This window comes from Trifolium pratense, linkage group LG1 (genome assembly GCF_020283565.1).
Source record: "Trifolium pratense cultivar HEN17-A07 linkage group LG1, ARS_RC_1.1, whole genome shotgun sequence".
NCBI lineage: Eukaryota > Viridiplantae > Streptophyta > Magnoliopsida > Fabales > Fabaceae > Trifolium > Trifolium pratense.
Window position 1 is genome coordinate 25,646,661 of NC_060059.1, and position 24,529 is coordinate 25,671,189.

Genomic DNA, 24,529 nt, shown 5'->3' on the forward strand with positions numbered 1-24,529 from the left:
TTATAAGCTCATGAGAAAATAATATGTTATCTAACCCGTATATTAGTAGGTTTACATAAAAAATTGATGATTATATTTTACGGTGAAAAAAGTTACACTATTTTTCAAGAAAATAAAATGGTTGAGTTATATTTATGAAAAATTTTGATGAATCGTCATTTATATATTTAGTATTAAAAAAATAAAAATTTGGGTAATCCATTAACTCAAACCAATCAAATTCAGAAATTAGTGGATTTATTCAACTCATCCAATGTTATAACGGGTGGTTATTTTACTAGATTCAATCTAGAGTACCATGTGTGGATCGGATTTTAGTTTTGGCCAATCCAACCCAATCCGGCTCACGTACATTCCTAGTTTGTCATGCTTAATTCATTGGAAAATAGGGCTAAAAGTGGTTCGCCGGATCATTTAATTTATTTTTTTTGCTATATAGGCCCCGTTTGTTTCATATTTTCCAACAAAAAAATCGTTTTTTTCTTCAAAATGAAAAGCTTTTTCAACAGCTTTCTTCAAAATCTATTTTTTTGAAAACTATTTTCTAAAAAAATAAATTTTTATGATTGTAAACAAATAGAAAATAGCTTTAGATTTTTATCAAAATCTCTACAAAAAAATCTCTATTAATTTTTTAAAAAAAAATCACTTTTTTTTAAAGCTTAAACAAACAAGCCCGTAATTTGTAATTTATTTAACTGGTTGATTTGTTTTGTTTGTCGAAGTATTAAATCTAGATGTATCTCAACGAGAGTATTTTGAAAGTAGGCAAGGGGCGGCAGCCAGGGGAGCCGAGCTTAGTTCTATACATATATGGTTTCTAACATTGAAAACTCTAATTTATTTATTTATTTTGGTAGAGAAAACTCTAATTTTATTCGAGTAATAATACTGGAACTACAGCTACTCTGTAGTTGCAGACATAGTCACAAATGTGTAACCAAATGATTTTTTTTTACTCGTGCGTAATCAAATGATTGTATTCATTGTTTGGATGTTTCCTATTTCTCTTTAATATAAGAAGAAATTTACTTTTTAGATACATTGAAAAATTAATATATCTAAACAATATTATAGACTAGATACATTCATTTTTCAATATATTTAAAAAAGTCAATTTCTTATACTATTAAGGACTAGAGGGGTACGGTAAAAAAAAAAGACTAGAGGGAGTAACTATTTATTGTTCTAACATTAACTAAATTTGTATCTAAATAGACTAAATTTGTCCCAATTTAACAACTACAGATATTTCAAATCCGTAAATTTATGATTCAACGAAGTAGGGCAGCAGTCCCTTCCCTTATTCTTTCTGGTTTTTTTAGTCCAAAGCTCTCACAACCCCTTTCTCGCCATCTCGTTTTAGCCACTCTCCTTCATTTTCTTGTAAATGAATTAGACCTCACATTCATATTTAGGCATGACAATGGGGCGGGGACGGGTTTTGCCCTCTCCAAATCCAAACCCATAAAGTTCGGGTTTCTCCAAGCTCATCCCAAATTCGAGCGGGGATAAAAATGATAACTCCAAACCCATACCCAACGGGGATCGGGTATCCCCATCGGGTTTCGGGTATCCCCATTACGTCTTTTTTCACATGAATTTATATTATATTTTGGTATTTTTTTATTAAAGAAAAGTTAAATGTCCAAAATTATTTTCTCTCAACAATACTTTTTTAAATAAAGAAAAAAAAATTGAGAAAATGGTTTGTTTAATACTCAAATTAAAATAAAAAATAAATATATGAACGTAATTTAAGAGATTGTTTAAGCGTTTCTAATTTAAAAGCGATGAAATCTAATTTTTAGTATAAGCTGGACGGGTTCGGGGACGAGTTCGGGGTGGGTATCAATGTACTCATTACCCGCCCCAAACCCATCTTTTGAAATCGGGGAAAACTCAAACCCGAACTCAAACCCAATCAACTCGAATTTTCCCCGTCAAAGCAGGTATGGTTTGAGTAGGTACCCGCAGATATGAGTTTTATTGTCATGCCTATTCATATTCCTGCATTTAAAAGGGTTCATATGAATTTGAAATCGTTGTTTTATTTTGATGCAATGTTTTAATTATTTTGGAAATAGTAAAGTATTGCATAATTTGTGCAAGGCATTCTTGACAAGTTTTTTTAATCTATTTGACACTCTTATTAACTAACTCGTTAAATGAGATGCTCAGAAAGTTTATTCAAGCATAATATTTTTCATAATAAAAAATAATATTAGGAAACATATTATTTTTTTTTCATTTTCTTTGAAACTCCTTTTTTTTTTCCTTCTTTGCTTGAACACACTTTAGACACATCTGCAACTATAATCGGTATTAATGCGTCAACGGTATTAAGTGTGTAGTGTGCATGTTATACCGACAAACATGGATAAATTAACGAGCACCTTAAATTATAGTGAACTTATTTTACTCAATATAAAGAGAAACATTATTGTTTGAAAATAACAAGAGAGATTTCACAACATGATCCTCTTGGATCACACGTTATGATTTAATAGTTGAAACCATAATATTACGTTGGAGGTGATTATATTGGATCTGGACCGTCTGAAATACGTCTATCGATCTCGTAGTGGAAACCAAACTTCAGTGTTGGAGGCTTATTTGGTGTTGGAGGTGATTGTATTGGATCTGGACCCTTTGGAACAAGTCTGTCAATCTCGTAGTGGAAACCAAACATCTGTGTTGGAGGTGATTAGATCTGGACCCTTTGGAACAAGTTTGTCGACCTCGTAGTGGGAACCAAACTTTTGTGTTGGAGGCTTATCTGGTGTTGGGGGTGATTGTATTGGGTCTGGACCATCTGGAACACGTCTGTCGATCTCGTAGTGGAAACCAAACTTCTGTGTTGGAGGCTTATCTGGTGATGGGGGTGATTGTATTGGATCTGGACCATCTGGAACACGTCTGTCGATCTCGTAGTTGAAACCAAAATTTTGTCTTGGGGGCTTATCTGGTGTTGGAGGTGATTGTATTGGATCTGGACCCTTTGGAACAAGTCTGTCGACCTCGTTGTGGGAACCAAACTTTTGTGTTGGAGGCTTATCTAGTGTTGGGGGTGATTGTATTGGGTCTGGACCATCTGGAACACGTCTGTCGATCTCGTAGTGGAAACCAAACTTCTGTGTTGGAGGCTTATCTGGTGATGGGGGTGATTGTATTGGATCTGGACCATCTGGAACACGTCTGTCGATCTCGTAGTTGAAACCAAAATTTTGTCTTGGGGGCTTATCTGGTGTTGGAGGTGATTGTATTGGATCTGGACCCTTTGGAACAAGTCTGTCGACCTCGTTGTGGGAACCAAACTTTTGTGTTGGAGGCTTATCTGGTGTTGGGGGTGATTGTATTGGGTCTGGACCATCTGGAACACGCCTGTCGATCTTGTAGTGAAAACCAAACTTCTGTGTTTGAGGCTTATCTGGTGATGGGGGTGATTGTATTGGATCTGGACCGTCTGGAACACGTCTGTCGATCTCGTAGTTGAAACCAAAATTCTGTCTTGGGGGCTTATGTGGTATTTGGAGGTGATTGTATTGGATCAGGACCCTTTGGAACAAGTTTGTCGACCTCGTAGTGGGAGCCAAACTTTTGTGTTGGAGGCTTATCTGGTGTTGGGAGTGATTGTATTGGGTCTGGACCATCTGGAACACGTCTGTCGATCTCGTAGTGGAAACCAAACTTATGTGTTGGAGGCTTATCTGGTGTTGGGGGTGATTGTATTGGATCTGGACCGTCTGGAACACGTCTATCGATCACGTAGTGGAAATCAAACTTATGTGTTGGAGGCTTATTTGGTGTTGGAGGTGATTGTATTGGATCTGGACCCTTTGGAACACGTCTGTCGATCTGGTAGTGGAAACCAAACTTATGTGTTGAAGGCTTATTTGGTGTTGGGGGTGATTGTATTGGATCTGGACCGTCTGAAATATGTTTGTCGATCTCGTAGTTGAAACCAAAATTCTGTCTTGGGGGCTTGTTGGGTGTGTGGGGTGATTGTCTTGGGTTTGGACCCTTTGGAACAGGTCTTTTGATTTCATGATTGAAATCATAATCTTGTTTTTGAGGTATATTTAGTGTCGCGAGTGATTCTACTGAGTCTCGACCATTTGGAACATGTCCTTTCATGTCATATTTAATGAGACTATCACCAATGACAAAAGAAATAAATAAGAATGATATAACACCAACAAAATAAAGTTTTGAAACTTCCATCTCACTTAGCTTGGATTTTGGTGTGACAAAATTGTGTATAAATATCAAACTTCTTATGTGTTTATTTGTTAACAAATTATTTTTTTTTAACAAGATTTGTTAACAAATTATGATCTTTCTTTTATTATTTGACTAAGAGATTTTGACCATTCTTTTTTTCTTTTGAATAATCTTTTTTCTTTTTTGAATAAAATTTTGACCAATCTTTATTATTTTTTCGAATAAAATTTTGACCATTCTTAAATGAAATGAACAGTATAACTTTTTTATTTTTGTATATTTTTTATGATGCATTTTTAAAGAGAAAAAAGTCTGATTTTAAATTTATAACAACGATATAATTTTGTGATAATTGTTTTTTGAAGCATAATTTAGTGATAATGTTTAAGTGTAACTGTAAATGTGATACCTTAAAATTGTTGTGGTAATGATTTTATTTATTATTATTTTTGTTTTCGTTGTGAAATGACTTTGAAACCGAAAGAGTATACTCCCTCAGTCCCAAATTATAAGGGAAAAAACCCTATTTTTTTGTCCCAAATTATAAGGGAAAAACTATTTTCAAGAATGTTTTTTTCCTTAAGCTCATCAAATTAAATGTAAATTGCATTTAATTTTCTCTCTCTTCCCTTTTCTCAATAAACAACAACCAATAAAAATTGGTTTTATATCTTCTCATGCAACTTATTCCAAGAAAAACCCACAAAAACGTATTTTAAATTTTCATGTTTTATTTTTTGCTTAATAAATGTGATTTTTATTTTTTCCCTTATAATTTGGGATGGATGAAGTATTTTATAACCCAAAATAAAATAAAAAAAAAAGTTGATCTCTTGATAAGATCAAAATGATGGTCCAATAAAAAAAACTCTCACAACACATAAAGTGTAATTTTTTTAAAAAAAATATTATATTATCTCATTGATAAATTTCCCCTACATATAAGAAAGAGTATCAAGATTTATTTTCTAGTGGTTGCAAAAAGGCTAGTAGTTGCAATATGTAACAAACGGCTAGTAGTTTAAATATCACGTTATTCAGACATGTAGAAATTCAAATATAGCCAAAACAATAAAATGTGTTATCACCTACGAAAAATGTTGAAGCCGAATATTAAGTTACACATTGCATAATCTCATCTCATAAAGAAGTTAAAAATTAGCTATCGAAGTCCCATATATTTTAGTGTGGCGAATTGGGAGACTAAAGCTATATATTGGAGTATTGGACCTATGTTTTATATTGTTAGATGCATCAGTCAGTAACATTTAAGTTTATATCTGACTTAGTTTAAATATTTTCTTTGTGAAAGTGTGATTGTATTGGGGTATTAGGGTGAGAGTGAGAGAAGTCTGTAAAAAATTTGACATAGTAATAATTTTCTGGTTGTCTGTTTAGTCGTGGTTTTTTATCTTCTCTAGTTTTTGAGTTTCCACATTATATTATTGTGTTGTAATTGTGTTTATTTTTCCTTTTTAGCTCTGTTATTTACTAAGATGGTATCAAGAGCTTCGGCTCGATGAGATATCACAATTTTTAGTAAACTTTTTGGTTGCAACATTGTCTGGTCTTCCACATCAGAAAATAAGTGTGATATTGTGAATAGAGGTGTGAATAGGCCAAGCCGACCGACATGGCCTTAAGTTCTAGCCTGCATAGGCTCAGACCAAACCAACCTATTTATTTGAATAGAGCAGGCCAAGACTTTTTTATAAGTCAATTTAGTCAAATAGGTCAGATTTTTTTGTAAGCCTACTAGGCCGGCCTATTTAAGTTAATATAAATAATATTTTTATTACTACATTAGTTTTTCACATATATAAATGTATTATTATAAACTAGAATTGAAATATGATGACATATATAGTCAAAGTCTCTAAAATATCATGTTAAATATCAAAAGGACATTGGTTTATTAGTTCATAAGTATATTTTAAAATAAATATAATTAATTATTTAAATATGTTCATGCAAAATAGGTTTTTAAACAGGCTAACAGACCATATAGACTTTCAAAATGTCAGGCTTGGGCCTAAAAGATAAGCCTACGATAGGTCACAAGTCAGGCTCATGCCTTTGATTTTTTGATAGGGCAGGCTCAGACTTGGTAAAGCCTAGCTCAGCCTAGCCTATTCTCACCTCTAATTGTGAAGTTGCTGAAGAAGAGGATGTACTGTGAAAGTGATATTTAGGGACGTTCTGGTTAAGGATATTGTAACACCCAAACCCATTAATTCCTTTATTATGGCTTAAAAATTTCTTTTCTCAAAAACGACGCAGCAGATAAAATAAAGTTCTCAACTTAAATTAATTGATTGATAAAATGTTGGTTCGAGATATTACACTCCTCTTTACAAAAATAATACTAATTTAATTAATTAGTAAAACTCGCTTTATACAAAATAAATATTCTTTATAAAGATACATTTTCCAAAGTAAATACAAATAGTCATTAAAGACCCTATATACTAAATACAACCATTTTTCCCGTGTTACAATCAGAGCGGAGCTTCACCGACGACTCGACATCGATAACCACAAAGCCTGTGAATCTGGACCTCCAACGGTCCAACACATAACACATAAAAGAGAGTTAGATAACATACTCAAAAATATACAAGTGTAAGTAAACTATACTTAAACACTTCATCACAATTCATGCATATTCATAAATCATAAATATACATAATCATTCATACCAATCATAATATTCAAGAGATTGAAGCCAATTACATTTATAATCATCGGACAATCAACACATACAACAAGTTTAACACACATAGACAATTATCACAAATTCCAAACATATGTGTCACATATCAAATATCAAATAATGTACACATATCCTAATGCAATATAATGCCACAATCTTCATGCTATGTCCCCTAGACATATCTAATGAATGTGGTACCATCGTCTTTATTAGAGTATCTCACCTCAAATATTCGTCTTTATCGGATAAATATAATCTGATACCCGTCTTTATTGGAATATCCAATATACATCAACAATTCATGAATGCATGTATGTAATTCATGAATTCACACTCACACAATTAGCATTTTGCTCGTCATTTATAATGTGGAACACTATCCAACATTTCGTCTTTATTAAGATCTTTATTAAGATAACACTATACCTTAATATCCTTCTTTATTTTAAAATCAGTTTTCCAAGTCCTACTATCAATGATTTTAAAAAAGGCCATCATGCGTGATTTCCAATAATCATAATTGATACCATCTAGAAGAGATGGTCTGGTGACAAATCCTCCTTCCTTGTCCATATTGCGAGAAAGTATCTTCCCCGGAGCTCACCCAAAACAGAACAGAGTGTCTGTTCTAATGCCAATTGAAATCTGGCACGCAGTGGACAAATGCTATGCAAGATGCTACAACAACTGTCATAACAATATAAACGTTGAGAATAATAAAACGATAAACTGCAGTAAAGTAAATAGGACAGATCGTTTGTTAACCCAGTTCAGTGCAATGTCACCTACTCTAGGGGATACCAATCCAGGAATGAATCCACTATAATAGTTCTAGTTCAAAGCCTTCGACCAACACCACGGTTCACGACTTATCGCCTAGATACTACCCGTGCAAATCCTACCTAGGAACTCCTAGATATGAGACTCCGTCCTAATTCCTTCTAACAACACAACCAGTGTTGATGTCAACTTAATAACGATCAAAGATGAAGACACCCTCCTAAGAAACTAGACTTCACTCTTGCTTAAAAGCTCTCGAGTGAATAATACCAACTAACTCCGTACTTCAAAGCTTAGGAGTAGTTAACAATTACAAGCCAAGACACAGTCCTAAGCTTGTATCAAAGTGACACAAGAAAGACTCACAATTAACAAAAACTATAAACCCTAAAACTCACACTTTTAGTAAAACACGGTTTAGATTACATGAGTAAAATAGGTCTGAGTCTTCATGTATTTATAGCCCTGAATTGTCTTGATGCGCAAGCTAGGTTTTCAGACACACAGCTGGAAAAATTGCGGCCAACTCACAAGATTTACTTCAAAATAATTCTTCAATAAAGATTTACTCCAAAAAAAATATTTGATGCATTCCAAAAATATTGAGTCATATTTTTGGAGTAAATAAAATAAACAAACTGCCTTTAGAGACTTGTGGGACAAGGCACGTCTTGGCTTGTTAGATAAGCACGAAATTATATCTGAAACAAATCTTCCAAAGATATGATATAAAAATTAGCGCGCTTCAGGTTAGCATTAATGTTGTACTTACATGCTACAACATCCTTGTGTAGCATTTTGGCTAGAACTTGTTTTTGCAAAATGTAACCAACATACAAAAATCCAACACTACCAAGCCTTTAAACTAGGGCTGATAATGAACCGAACCAACTCGAACAAAGTTCGAGACTCGATTCAACAATTGATTCGTTGAACTTGATTTATGAACCAAATGAGCCGAACTTAAGCTAAAAGTTAAGTTCGTTAATTATATAAGTTGAACTTGTGCTATATATAGTTTGGTTCGTTTGGTTCACGATCTGACTCAATTATATATATAACACTTCAAAATATATTTTTAAATAACAATTCAAAAATAATTTTAAATTTATATATTTGATTTTATACATTTATATTTATATAATTGATTTTATACATTTAGATAATTGATAATATATATAATACTTTAAATAAACTAAGACAAATACTTAACAATAATAGAAAATAAATGAGTAAAATTAAAATGATAGACAACAGCATGCACAATGATGTATTTTCGGATTAGAAAAATAAACACTCTCACATTGGAGTGTATGTAAAAATTGAGAATAAAAAGAAAAAAATTCATGTCGAACTTTTAAGTTGAGTTTCGAGTTGAAAACTAACTGAACCTAACGATGCGAACCGAACTGCTCGAGAACTCTAAGCAAGCCGAACTCGAGCTGAAAAAAGAGTTCGTGTCAAACTCGAGCAAAACCAATTCTTATCTAGTCGGGCTCAGACAGGTTCAACTCGGCTCGACTCATTTCTGACCCTAATTTAAACAACATGGATTCAAGTAAATGACATGACATGACAAAATCATATTTACGTTAAAACTTAAAATAAAGAAAAAATATGTATTTTTTTTACGGAAAAGGAAAAATATATGTTAAGAAGCCTCAGACTCTCAGATATTTGGATACGTCATTTTGTATATGAACCATAAATCAGCCGATGTCAGCAATATCTCAACACATCATCACTGGCTTCAGTCACAATAGATTTTATAAATATTTAACTCCACATTGCATCATCACGATATAAACCTGGAGGACTGAAATAAGATTAAGCTATTTTATAAAAAAAAAATTTATCTTTTAAGAATTTATTAAAGTATTTATTGATCATAAATAAAAATATTAAAGGACTATTTATTTTTTGAAAATAAAGTAAGTTTTTGTTTTGACAGAAAAATAAATAAGTTTTAATAATATATTTATAGTTTGATAATAATATATTAACAATAATATAATTACAAATTTTCAATCATATTTTATCATCTTAACACAATGTAAACTATTTTGTCAAAAAAAAAAAACACAATGTAAATTTTAAAAAATATTATTGTATGCTCGCTAATCATACGATGAAATGGATGAAATGAAATATTAGAGATTTTGTGTAAGACATAGGTATATTAAAACATAGGTATGTTAGTGTCATAAGTCCTAGCTCAACCCACAAAAATGTCGAAATTGTTAGGTCGAACGTCGTGACCTGTATTCAAATCCGAGATCTCACAATTATATGTGAGTTTAATTTTAGTGGATTACCACTTCTTCTAATACAAAAAAAAAAATAGGTATATTAATTATCACTCTTATTATAATTAAAATTAATTGGTCCATAAATCATATACCTCAACCGACAAAAAATACCGATATTGCTAATGTCAGAAGCCATGATCGAGATTCGAACTTCGTCCCTCCACTTCATGTCTGTGAGTTTTCAATAACTTGTGGTTTCGTTTATCTACCAAAACAAAAAAATTGTATTCATCACAACGTTTATTTTTAAAAAATAAATAGTGTTATTTTTGTGTCAAGCCAACAAGTGTTCCTCGTTCATCTCAACTTTATTTGTATTTCAAAAGTACTACAAGCTACAATTAATGGTTAGTTCATATTCAATGATTCATATATCCATGTATTTTTATAATATTTGACAAATCAACATATTGTAATTGTAGATCCAATAATTATAAGCATACTTGTTTATTTATTTGATTTCCGCACTAAAATAAGATTATAGTTTTAATATTTGTTATTGAGCATTGTGATTAATTTTTGAATTAATTCCAACATTTAGAAGTGATTGGAACATAATATTATGACACAAAATGTGATTGCACACGGGAAGAAAGTCAAACGTGCAATTATTTAAATTGCTTACCAAAAAGAGAAAAATAGTTCTTTTTGATTAAAAGATACACAAAACTTGATATTTATTTTATATATACGAATGGATAATGGTAATGATTATGTAGTTTTTCATTATAAATATAAAAATCAGATTATGGAGAGATCATCCCATACAAGAGTTCAGGTATTGAGATGACAATTTAGGTCATCCCACACATTTTGGATATTCACATAAATTTGTGGGTAATTAGAATTTAACATAAAAAACGTGGATGCCTTACGTTTTTTAAAAAATAAACATTCAATAGTGGATGTCTTACTTTTTTATGTCGGATCTTATCTATCTTGCGGTCGAACTTTAAATTATCAAAGTCTCTTTTTCCTGAAAATCATAGAATTAAAAACAAAACAAAAAATTAATTAGTTGAGTGTTCAACTCACAAATATCAATTTATTCCCTCAAAAAAAAAAAATCAATTTATATTTTAAATATGTTTTCTTGAATCAATTTGTATTTTAAATATTGTTTGAGTATAGTGTGAAGCACATTTTAATTTGTTGTTCAAACATTTTATCAATAATAAATTAGTCTAAGTGTCTTTCTAAAAAAATAATAAATTAGTCTAAGTGTCTTTCTAAAAAAAAAATGAGTCTAAAAAAAATTAGTCATGTGACCAAAGAAATTATATTTAGTCATACTCATGATAATATATCATTTAATATTTTGAAAAGTAACTAGACCCTTACCCATGCGATGCACGGGTGTGATGCACAGGTGTGATGCGCTGTTTTATATTATAACATAGAAAAATTGAAACAATAAGTATCATCAAAATAATAAATAATAATAATAATAATAATAATAATAATAATAATAATAATAATAAAAGAAAAAGAGTCAATAATAAAAAAAGCAAAGGGAGGAAACAAAATTGGTTAAGTATTGGAACATTATTATAATAATGGAAAAAGAGTCAATAATAAAAAAAACTAAAAATGTTTACTATAATAATGGAAAAAGTAAGGTAAATATTTCTAAATTGATATAGTATATATACACTTGCCTCTATATGTGTCTTGAGGAATTGATTTGTGGAGATAAAAACCATCACAATATTTCACCGAAAAAATATGAATATCTATGCACCGTATATATAGCATATATGTATTGAGTGCACATGAATAATTTAAAAATTAAACTGATCAATTTAATAAAATATAAATGATTGTTAATGCATTAACTATGGAACATGCATGATGTAAATGGATGGATTTTTTTTGCAACCGATGGAATATATGGTGAGTAAGTAGTAAAGTGTGGCTCTTTAGTATAAGTTTCTCATGGTTTAATGTGGAGAATATGAAAAGTCATCTATATAAAAGTGGATAGAGTCTAGAGATGATAATGATGTAAAGAGAAGTGATATGACATTATAAGTGGCTGACGTGGCTAAATGAAAAAAATTCATTGGTTTAAGTGAATTAGGATTTACATAGATAGTAGGAGAGCTATCTAGGAATTATATATATAGATGTACCAAAAAAAAGTATTTTGAAAAGTAGATATTATTTAATTAAGTATTTATTTCACTTGTAACAAAAAAAAAATATTTATTTCACTTTTTATGAGTGTGATCAAATGTAATTTCTTTGTCACATTACCATTTAAGAATATATCCTTAAATAAATAGTCAAAAATTCGATTATTAACATTTATGTATAAAAGTTTCAATTGAAAGAAAAGAGTTCACTTTATATACCTTATATATTCCGCGACGGAGATTTACCACAATAAAAAAAACTTGATATCTATTTTTCTAGGACAATGAACATACTCTTTCCTTGTGGTCTACTTGACTACTAGCGATGTCTTTGAGAAATGAGAATAATAGGTCAAATTAAGGAAATAAATCAAAAAGCAAAATTTGTGGTAAGAGAAGCAGATGATGTATCACTCAACATCGTTGCTTCATTTATAAACCGCACACACTGAATTTATAACAAGTTATTTCAAGGTGTCATCCAATTAAGTTCCAAGCTGGACAACAACTACAAGTACACGTTGCTTGACAGACAAGCAAAGCAAGAAAGTGATTCAACGATGGCTGAGACTTTTCAACATATAAATCTTCCGGACCACGATATATAGATTATTTTAATCGATTTTTTTAACAGCTAAAATTATGTTAGGCTGCTTTTATTATGCACATGTACATCAAGTGGTGCACGGTGCACCACTTATCAATAACCCGATAACGAATACGAATTTTATAAAATTTATCGTTGGATAGAAAGTTTATATCATATAGATCATCCATATAAATTTTTAAAAAAATTGAAAATCATTTGATGTGTTATTGAGACCTATCAAAATTAACGGTATTTAATAAAATTCATAAACCGTTAATTTTGATGAGTCTCAATAACATATCAAATTATTTTCAATTTTTTTAAAAATTTATATGGATGATCTATACGATATAAATTTTCTATCCAATGGTGAATTTTATAAAATTCCTATTCGTTATAGAGTTATTGACAACTGGTGCACCGTGCACCACTTATGATACTCTTTCATTTTAGCCAAAGTCATTATGCTAATGAAGAAACAAATACAAATATGGTACTATATCAAAAAAATTGAAATTATGGACAAGAGATACTTGATCCATCACTAAAACAAAGATCAAATATCACTCTCGAAAATAAAACGAATATTTAAGGAATCAAATGTAATCAATTGGTTTGGTTTATATATTTGAAATGTGCGAACCTTCGATCTCTTTATCACTTTACTCATTAACTTTCGTATTTTAACACCAAGTCACCCTTATATCTCTCATTTATTTATATAATGTAACTAAAAATTTATGATGAGAGTGAACATTTTTAGGTGTGGTAGGGAATCTCCTAAACCAACTCCGAACGCTCTTTTGGTAGGTGATGGTACTAGAAACTCTGGTGGTTGTAAGGGTGTCAGAGGAAGGTCTTTTGAACATTTTTTTTATGTGCAATTAGGTTGTGCTCACTTGCACTCCTACTCCTTTTTAGGTCTCTCCCTCCGGTTCGGCCGATGGCGATTGAAGCACCTGGGGAGAGGTTGTCTGAACTTTCTACATGTTAGGTGGGGCATCTCAAAGAACCTTTGGATGTTTTTATCTTTTCAGCATAATATGGTGTTAGCAGGGATGAATTCAAGGGGTGGCAAGGGTGGGCTTTGGCCCCTCCCTCCCATTCCTAATGTTGTATATATTATATATTTAAAGTTGTTATTTTATACGTAATTATTATTAGGCTTAATTAATAAAATGGTCCCTTAAAGATATTTTTGGTTTCATATTGGTCCCTTAAAGAAAAAAAGGTCTAAATAGGTCCCTTAAAGAAAAAAAGGTCTGAATAGGTCCCTTAAAGACATATCCGTTAATCAGTTTGGTCCTATTTAGACCTCTTTTTAGGGATCAAACTGATTAACGGAGATGTCTTTAAGTGACCTATTCGGACTTTTTTTCTTTAAGGGACCTATTTGGACCTTTTTTTCTTTAAGGGACCAATCTGAAACCAAAAATATCTTTAAGGGACCATTTTATTAATTAAGCCTTATTATTAATAGATTATAATTTATATGTATAATCATAGTATAAATTAATTCTGATAAATAAATTAATGTAAAATAGTTTTATATCGGTATAATTTGATCCCTATTTATATAAAAAAAAATGGTCAATCTCCGTTTGGTTAGTTTCTGGATCCGTCCCTAGATGTTAGGAGGGTTTCGATGGTGGAACTTATTAAATATGGTGGAGCTATTCTCACTAGAATGTCAGAATGTCGAGCTACATTTAAAGATATTTGGTAGGTGTTAGAGTGCACCATTGCAAATTTGGGAGGCAAGAAGATTGGGAACTCCTTTGGAGAAGTGCAAATAGAAGATCTAACTATCAACGAGCCAAGGTTTGCTAGAGGAAGGGGAGTGTCTGGCTCATAGTGGTGTTTTTTTTTTTTTAGTTTTGGTCCCCCAATCTATTTTGGAGTCAATTTCGTTGACAACGCTGAGTAAAAATTTATTTTAGTTTAAATAATTTATTTTAAAAAATAATAAACATTTTGTACAAAAAAAATTAAAAAAATAAACATTTAATGTGTTGATCGATCTCATTATATTCATCATCTTTTGTCAATAAACCCAAATTTTAAAAAACACCATCATCAAAATCAATCAACTCAAACAAATCAAAATCATCATCAATAAACCTAAAACATCTTCATCATCTTAAAAAAACAAAACCTCAAATTTTCAATATACCATCGAACATACAATTGATCTTTGAAAAAAAAAAAAAATAGTAGTAAGCAACAGGATAGTAGATCACCCAAATTAAGGTACATACAATTGAATTTTTTTCACCGTCAGTATCCAGCTTACTAGACCATTTAATTTGGTTTTGGATCAGTTCTGACATCAAGTAGTTTCAATCCCCTCTCGATCGCAGTTGTGGGAATCGTACAGTGATCCTCCCTATCAAGTTTAGCGTCAATCACCACCGAATCAACTAATAATCGAGTACAATTGATTTTTTTTAGATACTCATTTTACAATTCCTTTAGATATACCCAAGTGTTTTGGGGGTTAATTAAAAAGTCACCGTGTAAAAAGCAGAGCAGTTACGTGCTTAAACAAACGTAGAAGCAAGCACAGTAGTAGCTAGCTACCCCTTGCATCACGTAAGAGAGCACTACATTAACTAATGTCAAAGTAATTAAAAGGTATTGAAATACCAATTAAAGTAATTAATAACAAGATTTTAGTGCGTGCTATTTTAATGTATTTGTAGCAACACGTCAAATTGTATCCCATTTTTTTCAATGTTTCATACTACTACTGTTAATTAAACTAATTAAAGTAATTAACTCTACAAAGTTAGCGTCACGCAAAGTAATTGTATTTTATTTCAAGATCATCAGAAAGTTGTTGCAAAAACCACATGTTCTCATCGTTCCACAAATTCTCCAATGAGTCACAATCACCACTATTCCCCTGTTCTGATACCTGGTTATTGAAATTTGACCATAGTTTCGAGCCATCATGATTCAACAGCTCCGAATTCGAAGGAACTTGAAATTCAACTGATGACGAGTTCGAGGAAATAGGACTAGCAATTGAAGAGTTGTTTGATTTTGGCCACTCTATTTCCGAAACTGAACTGTTCAATGTGTTTTGGTTAAGAATGAAATTTGGTCGGTTCAAGTTATTCGAGTCAGGGATTTGGGGTACAGGTTGAACCTGTTCGAGCAAACGAGGCATCCAAACATGACGCAAGACGTCTCTGAACTGTTTGCTGTTGACATCACATTTGAGTTGCTTTGCCTGCTTGACCACTCTTGTCCTCCAATAGTTTTTTATTTCATTGTCCGTTCTTCCTGGTAGATGTTGGGCAATTTTCGACCACCTTTGAAAAAACAAACATATATAAGTCTATGCATTATAATTTCGTGTTATTTGAATATTAAAATACTCTACCATACCAAAAAAAAAAAACTAAAATACTCAATCATATATTATGGATTATAGAGTAGGTTTATTGTACCTATTGCCCCAGCGAGAGTGGAGGTCAAGAATCAAAATCTGTTCTTGGAGTGTGATATTTCCTCGGCGTACATCAGGACGCAAGTAGTTTAACCACCGTAATCTACAACTTTTCCCACTTCTCCGAAGACCTGTATTAGTTTAATTAGATTTAGATTATTAAAATCAATACTAGCTAGTCGGTCAGACTAGAATAGATGATCTCCTGAAAAGTTCTTATGTTGCACCTCTTTAACAAATTCGCATAAGAAAACTAGTCAGCCAGACTATACTATATGTCCTAATTTAATTAAGCTAAATATATACTATATAACTAATAGTGTAAAAAAAAACTAATAGAGTTAGAAGAAAACATATAGACATACCTGCAGAACATGCAACAGTGTTCCAGTGACCTTCACCATGGGTTGAAATGTAATTAACCAAAATGGTGTCTTCTTCTAATGTCCATGGACCTTTTCTTAATTCGTTGAGCTTTGCAGACTCATCACTTTTCTTAATCTTAATATCCATATCTATCATATATGTAAGTGAAATTAAAAGTGGTTTAGTTTTTGTGAAGGAAGAAGCAACAGTTTGATATATATATATGAGGAAACGTGTTAGATTTGGCTTTGTGAATTGATGGTTTCACTTATTGGAGGCATGTGGAGTTATATATAATAGAGTAGGATAAGAATAAGCATACTAGTCCAAAATGTTTAAAATCCACAAAATAAAATAAAAATATAAGTGTACGGAAAAGTGACGACTTGGTACACACATAATGCACCAGTTTCATTCATTCTACTAGTGTTTTAGTAAATATAATTTAATACTACTAGGATTAAGATGGAACTAAGCTTGCAGTTTGGAGTTTGACTGGTTGACTCTTTGGTCATCCCTGAGTCACTCCCGCACATGAATGGAAAGATTAGTGCAGCTTCCTTGTGGAACATCTCCAATTGGGGTGTCATTTTGGAGATTCCCGGTACGGTCATTTGGGAAGTTCCTCCGAGGACGACTCCCATACAATTGTTGCGAGAGCTGGAGAAGCGTCTACGGGTAAAACATCATATCCATATAACAGTTTGCCACCTATGATCCGCCATCCATTCCAAGTTTACGATGTTGGAGCTGCAGAGCTTCCTTACGTTACCAATGAAGCCCGATCCTCTCAAGTGGGGGAGCTCAATGCTATATATAAAGACCTCAAATTCCTTGTTTCAACACACCAAACAGTAGCACCAGCTGGAAACACTTTAAACTTACATCTTACTTTTTGTTTTTCTCGTGAACTCTTTTGTTAGAGTGTTGTGAGATGTAATTAGATATTTGCTTTGGAGAGTGTGATTGTATTGGGGATGGTGGGATGATTGTAGTCTAGGTGTTTTCACGTGGTATTTATTCTCTGGTTGTCGGTTTTGACAATGACCGTAGTTTTTTTCTCCGGTTTTGAAATTTCCACGTTATATTCTTGTGTTTTTGATTGCACTCATGTTCTTTTATTTTTTCTATGCCGGACTCCCCAACATTGTTTACATTTTTAAGATATTGAATCCACAAATTTCAAGATAAATATTCCTTATCAATAAGCTTAACTAGTGTCCCAAAAAGATGGTATAGCATTTCCCTTATTTTTAAAACATCTCTACAAATACAAATACTTGCAAACAATTGTGAGATGTGACCATGATGTGTCCATTTTTTGCTACCAATCAAGAATGGTATTGACAGTGAAATGGGAAGCAAGCAACACTAACATAGCAGCCATCACCTTTTCGCACAAGTGCAAAAATTTATATTCATCCATATGATATGATTCAATATGTTCGTTTGGTGTTGCATTCTGAGAATTAAATTTTATGCACAATTTAAAAAACTGAGTGGAAGAGTGAGACTTTCATGAGTTCATGTGATTAACGAATTAAAGTGAGTGATCAACGCAGCACTAAAAGGAAGAAAAATTGGTTGTGATTATTTTTTTGGACGTTGGCAATAGTAAAATACCAAGAAGCAGCCATAAAATTGGAAATTAAATTAATTTAGCTGAAGTCTTTTGAATATTCTTTGAGAAATTTCCATTGCGTGATCACGGGGTTTGGTTAAAATAGAAAATTTGAAAGTGTCACGCGCAGGCGCACAAGGATAATTATAGTAAGGGTCTGGGCACATATTAAGATATACTAAAATAGAAATTCAACATTTAATGATACAAGAAATTTAATGCTTCAAAAGTCAAAATGCACAAATTAGCATTTAATAATTTCTATTTTTGCTTTCTTAACATGTGCCTTAAGGGAACATGTTAACATTCTCCTTATAGTAATATACTACTACATCAGAATTAATCAACTAATCACACACACAAAGCTGTTGATTTTGATTGGTTGGAGGTTTTCAATTTATTTTTTTTCAAATTGTCTAGTATCTAGAAATTTCATATTTAAGGTGGATAAGTAGAATGACAGAGGTTTGAACGCCGACTCCTACATATATAATACAATGTTCTATCAATTGAGTTAAGTTCACGAGACGAAACAAAAGCAATTCTAATGATATGATTATCTTGTTTGAATACCAAATTTTTTTGTACATGAATACCATTTGTTTAGTTTGTCCAAATATTAAAAATCTTAATGCTCAAAAAAAAATATTAAAAATCTTAGGACCGACTCTAATAAATAATACTTAAATATTTTATTAAGAATTTTTAAATTTTAAAAACAGAGTATTCAAACATTTTTTAATTGTTAAAGTATTTAAATATTTTTTTTTGAGAAAAAAGTTTTTAAATATTTATTTAAAATAGAGTTTTAGTGTATAAAAAATCATGTTTGCTCAATCTTTTGTTAATTTTTTATAAAAAAAAAAAATTGTTGGAGAGATTCATAAAATATTATAAACATAAATACAAGAACTAATTAAAAAGTATGAAGTTTACACATGAATTGATATAAAATATATTTCATAATATATTTTTAAAATATATTTATTAAAAATGTTAATAGTTCTACCTTTTGACAACCTTAATAAGATTATTTTTTTGAATAATATTTTTTTAGTATTCGATTTATATTTAATTATTTATAGCGATCATTCCAATTTTTTGGGCAACTCCGCCACTACACAAATGCACGCACGCATGCGTGAGTGCACGCACATTATCCACAATTAGTTATATAATTTCTTTTTTTGATAACTAATAATTCAATTAATACACATCATCTACTGTTGAAATGTAAAACAAAACAAAAATTACATATGCCAAATAGTTAAGTTCACGCCAAGCCATGATCGTAGGGAATGCCAGTGGCCAGCAACCAAATCCTAACTTTAATGAATTGTTCAGTCGTGAATATAGCGGCTGTTTTCTTGCTAATAAGGCCTTTTTGTCCATTTTACCCATGTTGTAGTATTGGCACCAGGTCCAATATTTCCAAACTCAACAAAATAAGAGTGTTCTGTGTTAGGTTGAGTCTTGTTCCATATCATATACCCATCTCGTTGACCAAAATCATCGATGTAGTTGTTTAGCTACTATTGAAAATGGCATCCATGGTCTTGCCAAATATGTCTTCACTGTTTGCAAATAAGGCTTCAACTCAACATCGGGTACGATAGAGCAATTTTGGAGGACAATTAATTCCAGTATTGAACATGCTGTATCAGAAATTGTCGTCTGCCACAACAACATTGTTTTGTCTGTGCATTGGGTTTCTCACCAAAATTGCAGAGTTTTGGATTAAGACCATCGATTGACCATAAATGAAATCAATAATGGTTCCAAAGATCTCACAGTTGCGGTAGAACTGATGTCCCTTGTCTACATACAATGTGTCTTGATAACCACAAAATTTGCGGTTAAAGAATGCTGAGTGATCACCTGCAACAGAGAGTGCTACTGCTTGTTTACCTTTTAGACCAGCAATATTCCCAAAAGTTATTAACCTTGCAATGAAATTTTGACACATGGTGGCTGCATGCACATTTTCATCAATATCAAAAATTTATTTAAACCAATATTAATTACCTAATTGATCTTAACTGTTGATCAGAACAGGTAGAAGGCCAGCTGGAAGTCCGTTGAGCAGGTGGTAGGCAGTAATCCGAGCAGATGATCCACGGAGGGGGGGGTTGTACCTGCAGGTGCTCCGATGCCTAAGTCAGTAAGGGTAGAGAGCAAAAGAGATACTAGAGAGAAGTTAGAGAGAGAGAGTAATTGCAATAATGAATCGTGTCTACCTTGCTCTCCCATGAGGGAGAGTATTTATAGCCCCCAGCTCTGGGCCAAAGGTCCTCTTAGTGGGCTGGATTAGCCAAGGCCCATTAAGAGGGACTGCCAAGATATTACCCTTAGATAGTGGGTAGAGTAGTAATTTTACCCTATCTTGGTTGAGAGGTTGTGCCATGCTGACATGGCGGTGATTGGGCAAGCCATGTGGACTTTGTGAGGGTCTAGGTGGACTAGCATTAGTCTAGTCCAGAACAGGAGCCCCCCAAGTCGTTGCTCCTAGGCATAGGGGTAATGACTTTAGATGTGTGCCCAAGTGTAAAAGGAAGTTTCCTTGCAACCTCTCTTGAACGAATGTGGACGAGGAACGTGCTCGTCAATGCCTTGCTCGTTGCAAGTATCTGCAATGTTTTGCACGAATCGATTTTTTGAGGGTGTTTAATATCCTGCTCGTAATTATGGTTACGAGGAAGTATGCGTTGCTCGTATCTCCTGCGAGGAGATATTGCACAAGATGGAACAGTTGCTCGTTGCTATAGCGAAGAGATAACAACGAGAAGTATTGTTGCGCGTAATGATGACGAGGAGATGATTTTTCAAGAAAGAATTGTTGCTCGTTGCTTATGACGAGGAAGTTAGCAACGAGGGGGTTTAATTGCTCGTCACTATGACGAGGAGGTTTTGTTACTGGGAATGCGAAAGGGCGCATTTACTGCTTTGATTTTTACGAGGGAGTGTAAGGACCATTGGATCAAAGCGTCTCTTCACTCCCCTGGCTTGATCTATATAATAGAGGAGAGTGAACTTCATTCTTACTTTTCACTCTCTCTCTTCAATTGTGAATTCTCTGAAGTTTCAACTTACTAGTCAAATCGTTCTCCAGATCTCATTCATATTCAAGGTAATTCTTTCAAATTTTGCTCTTTAGATTCATTTTTTGTTGTTTCTGCCCAGTTTTGGGCGTTTTTACATGAAGATTGCATGAATTTATGAACAATAGGATGAATGTGCCGGGCACCATATGAACTTGGTGCCAGGGAGGTTTCCTCCCTTCTGAAACTCTAAATTAGACGACTAGTGGCGGGGAGCCTATCTCCCCGTTTCAAACTTTGGATAGTTTATTAAGAGCCGGGGAGCCTATCTCCCCGTTTGAAACTTTGGATAGTTTGTTTCGGAGCCGGGGAGCCTATCTCCCCGTTTGAAACTTTGGATAGTTTGTTTAGGTGACGAGGAGCCTATCTCCCCGTTTTTTAACTTAGAAAATTTTGCATGAATTTTGTTGTCAAAATTTCATGCCGACGAGCGTATCTCCCCGTCTTTATTTGCCTTATCCTCCTCGGAAACGATCTTGATTGCCATTTGAAAAGGGCTTTGGTCGGGGACAGCGTCCTCGTCCTATCCTGCGCCCTTTCACTTGAATTGCGGTGAAAGGGTGGATTTGATCATCGAATTCACTTTGTTTTTGCTGCATTTCAGGTTGTAAAATGTCAGAGTCCGAGGAGGTTGTGGAAAGCCAAGGTGCGGAGAAGTATACATTGGTCGACTGCATAACCGATCCTGCGCTGGATTGGGTTGCTCCAGAACCCCGGGGAATAGCCTCGGCGCTTAGTTCCCAGGATCCAAGATTATATATGACCGTCGAGCAGCAGAGAGTAGACGGGCTTCAAAATTGGTCGACCCGTATACCCGGGGAGGGTGAACGGGTATGCTCGTCTTTTGACGGGCATGGTTTCGCTATGTACGAATTTGTTTTTAAGGAGATGGGGCTCAGGCTGCCGTTCAGCCCCTTTGCGGCCAGCGTGCTTAAAGCCTTGCAGGTGGCTCCGTCGCAGCTGCATCCGAACTCGTGGTCTTTTATTATGGGATTCGAGCACCTCTGTACGTATAAAGGCGTTCTTCCCACTCTTCCCCTTTTCTTTAGAATCTTCAAGATTCAGCGTAAGCCGACGAGGGAGGTTGGGCGAGCACCTCGTCAGAATTGGGTTTCATTAAAGCATCACGAGGATGTTAAATTATTCAAGATGTTCGTAGATTCCGTTAAGGATTTCAAGGAGAGGTACTTCGTCGTCCGGCCAGAGTCTTCATCTGCCCGGGAGAGTTTATTGGAGCTGGAGGAAGATCGGGACGAGCAAGGTGTTGCCCGTAAGGATGCCAGCGGGCAAGTTATAGTCCGGGCAGTCCCTAAGTTCCCGTTAAGCTGGTCGTACACCCATTTCTTGAAGGAGCCTAAGGAATATACGACCGGGGACGCAGACTTGTCTCCCGAGGACATGGCTGCCTTCGAAAGTTTGAAGGCTTTTGTGGACGGTTTTACTCCCGGGGTCTGGACGACTCGTAAGGGAGTTACCATAAGAGATGAACACGGGGAGCCTAAGGCTTCTCCCCGCTTTATTAATACTAGGACCCTCCTCAAGTGCAAAAATGCCGGGGAGGTTAAACTTTGTTTGGGTATTTCTTCCTTTCTTTTTAACTTAGAAAAATTTCTGCTATTATTTTGTGCATTCCTCGTCTTTTACTAACGTGCTCGTCTTTTATTTGCAGACGAAATGGAAACCATTGCCGAGCGCATGTTGAAGGCCAAGCAGGATGAGAAGGCGAGCAGGTCTGGCCGAGGAAAAAAGAAGGTTGTTGCCAGGGCTTCCCAGGAAGTGAGGCCGGGGACCCCTTCCGTGCAGGTTATTGGGACCTCGGGTGTTGGTTCGGGCACCCCTACCTCAGCTCCCCGACCTCCTCCAGCGAAGAGGACAAGAGAGGAAGATCCCCCGGTTGAAGATGCGGGCATGGGAGGATGCAGCAAGTTTCCAGTTCCTCGGTGCTTTACCGTGGACAAATTTTTTGAGAAGTATCCTCCGGAGGTCTTTGAAACTGAAAGGGCTGCTATTCTTGATCAGGAACCGGAGGTCCGTAGGCAGCAGCATGCTCGTGACATGGCTGCTATGGTGCGGATGGTCTCGAGCTCCCTTGTCCTTGGTGACGAGCGGGAGTCCTTAGTCGAGCAGCTGAACACTGCCCAGGCCAGGCACGAGCGGTCCAAAGGTCGGATCAACCGGCTCAAAATTGCTGTGGAAGATCTAAAGGAGAAGCAAAAGCATTGGGGTGACCAGCTGGACGAGCACCGTAAAAGGGGAGAAGATTTGGATGCTGCTCGGGCTGAGATTGAAAGGCTCACCGCTGCTATGGCACCGGGCGAGGACGAGCATAAGGCTGCTGAGGGGTTGACCACCCGGGCAGACTTGGTCAAGGTGATTGCCCAACTGTCCCATGATTTTGTAGAGGGCACTGAGTACGCCTTTGAAAATGCCGTGCAGCAAATCAAGTGCCTTAATCCTGACGTGGAGCTGGTGACCCGAGGAATACATGTGAACGGGCAGGTCAAAGATGGCCAGATTGTTATCCCGGCCGGCCTGGCTGACTCTGACGAGGAGGAAGAAGATGCTGAGGAGGAGGGTCGTGAGGGCGAACAGGGTGACGAGCAGGAAGATGGATGCGAGGAGTAGATGTCCCCATCCTTTCTATTGTAATTTATTTTTGTCTCTGGATTTTTGGGGCCTTTGAGCCATGATTTGTAATATTGGAACAAGTGGGCTTTTGTCCCCGTCTTTTTATTTTTATGACAATTCCGGGCAGGTGCCCGTTTATCTATTTATGCTTGTTTATAACTGCTCGTATGTACGTTTATATTTTTTGCTCGCGTGTATGTTTCCTCCTTTTTTAACTTAGAAAATTTTGGGGAAATTTCGTTGTTTAAAATTTCAACCGGGGAGCCTCCCCGTCTTTTTAACTTAGAAAATTATGGGGAAATTTCGTTGTTTAAAATTTCAACCGGGGAGCCTCCCCGTCTTAGAAAATTTTATGAAATTTAGTTATCAATCTTGAGCCGGGGAGGTTCTCCTCCCCGTTTCTAACTTGGATAAAATTTCGCCTGAGATATGAGCCGGGGAGTTTTATTCCCCATTTTTAACTTAGCGAAATTTTATGCTAATTTGTTTGCCAACGTTGGGCCGGGGAGGTTTTCTTCCCCGTTATTGGCCTGACTGAAATTTCGTTGTTCGAACTGGAACCGGGGAGTATCCCCTCCCTGTTTTGATCGTTCGAGCACGTCATGTGTTCGT

At 34.5% G+C, this 24,529-nt stretch overlaps 2 protein-coding genes across 2 annotated transcripts; both read right to left on the reverse strand.

The window, feature by feature from the left end:
• Positions 1-2,666: 2,666 nt before the first annotated feature.
• LOC123891117 (proline-rich extensin-like protein EPR1) lies at positions 2,667-4,224 on the reverse strand. Its single transcript, XM_045940939.1, has 2 exons — positions 3,558-4,224; positions 2,667-3,466 (listed from the first exon to the last, which is right to left on the reverse strand). Exons 1-2 carry the CDS (start codon positions 4,222-4,224, stop codon positions 2,667-2,669), a joined length of 1,467 nt encoding a protein of 488 aa, XP_045796895.1.
• Positions 4,225-15,410: 11,186 nt separating this feature from the next.
• LOC123902138 (transcription factor MYB78-like) lies at positions 15,411-16,840 on the reverse strand. Its single transcript, XM_045951800.1, has 3 exons — positions 16,570-16,840; positions 16,206-16,335; positions 15,411-16,067 (listed from the first exon to the last, which is right to left on the reverse strand). The coding sequence occupies exons 1-3, from the start codon at positions 16,724-16,726 to the stop codon at positions 15,545-15,547; spliced, it is 810 nt and encodes a 269-aa protein (XP_045807756.1). The 5' UTR covers positions 16,727-16,840; the 3' UTR covers positions 15,411-15,544.
• Between the last annotated feature and the right edge of the window lie 7,689 nt (positions 16,841-24,529).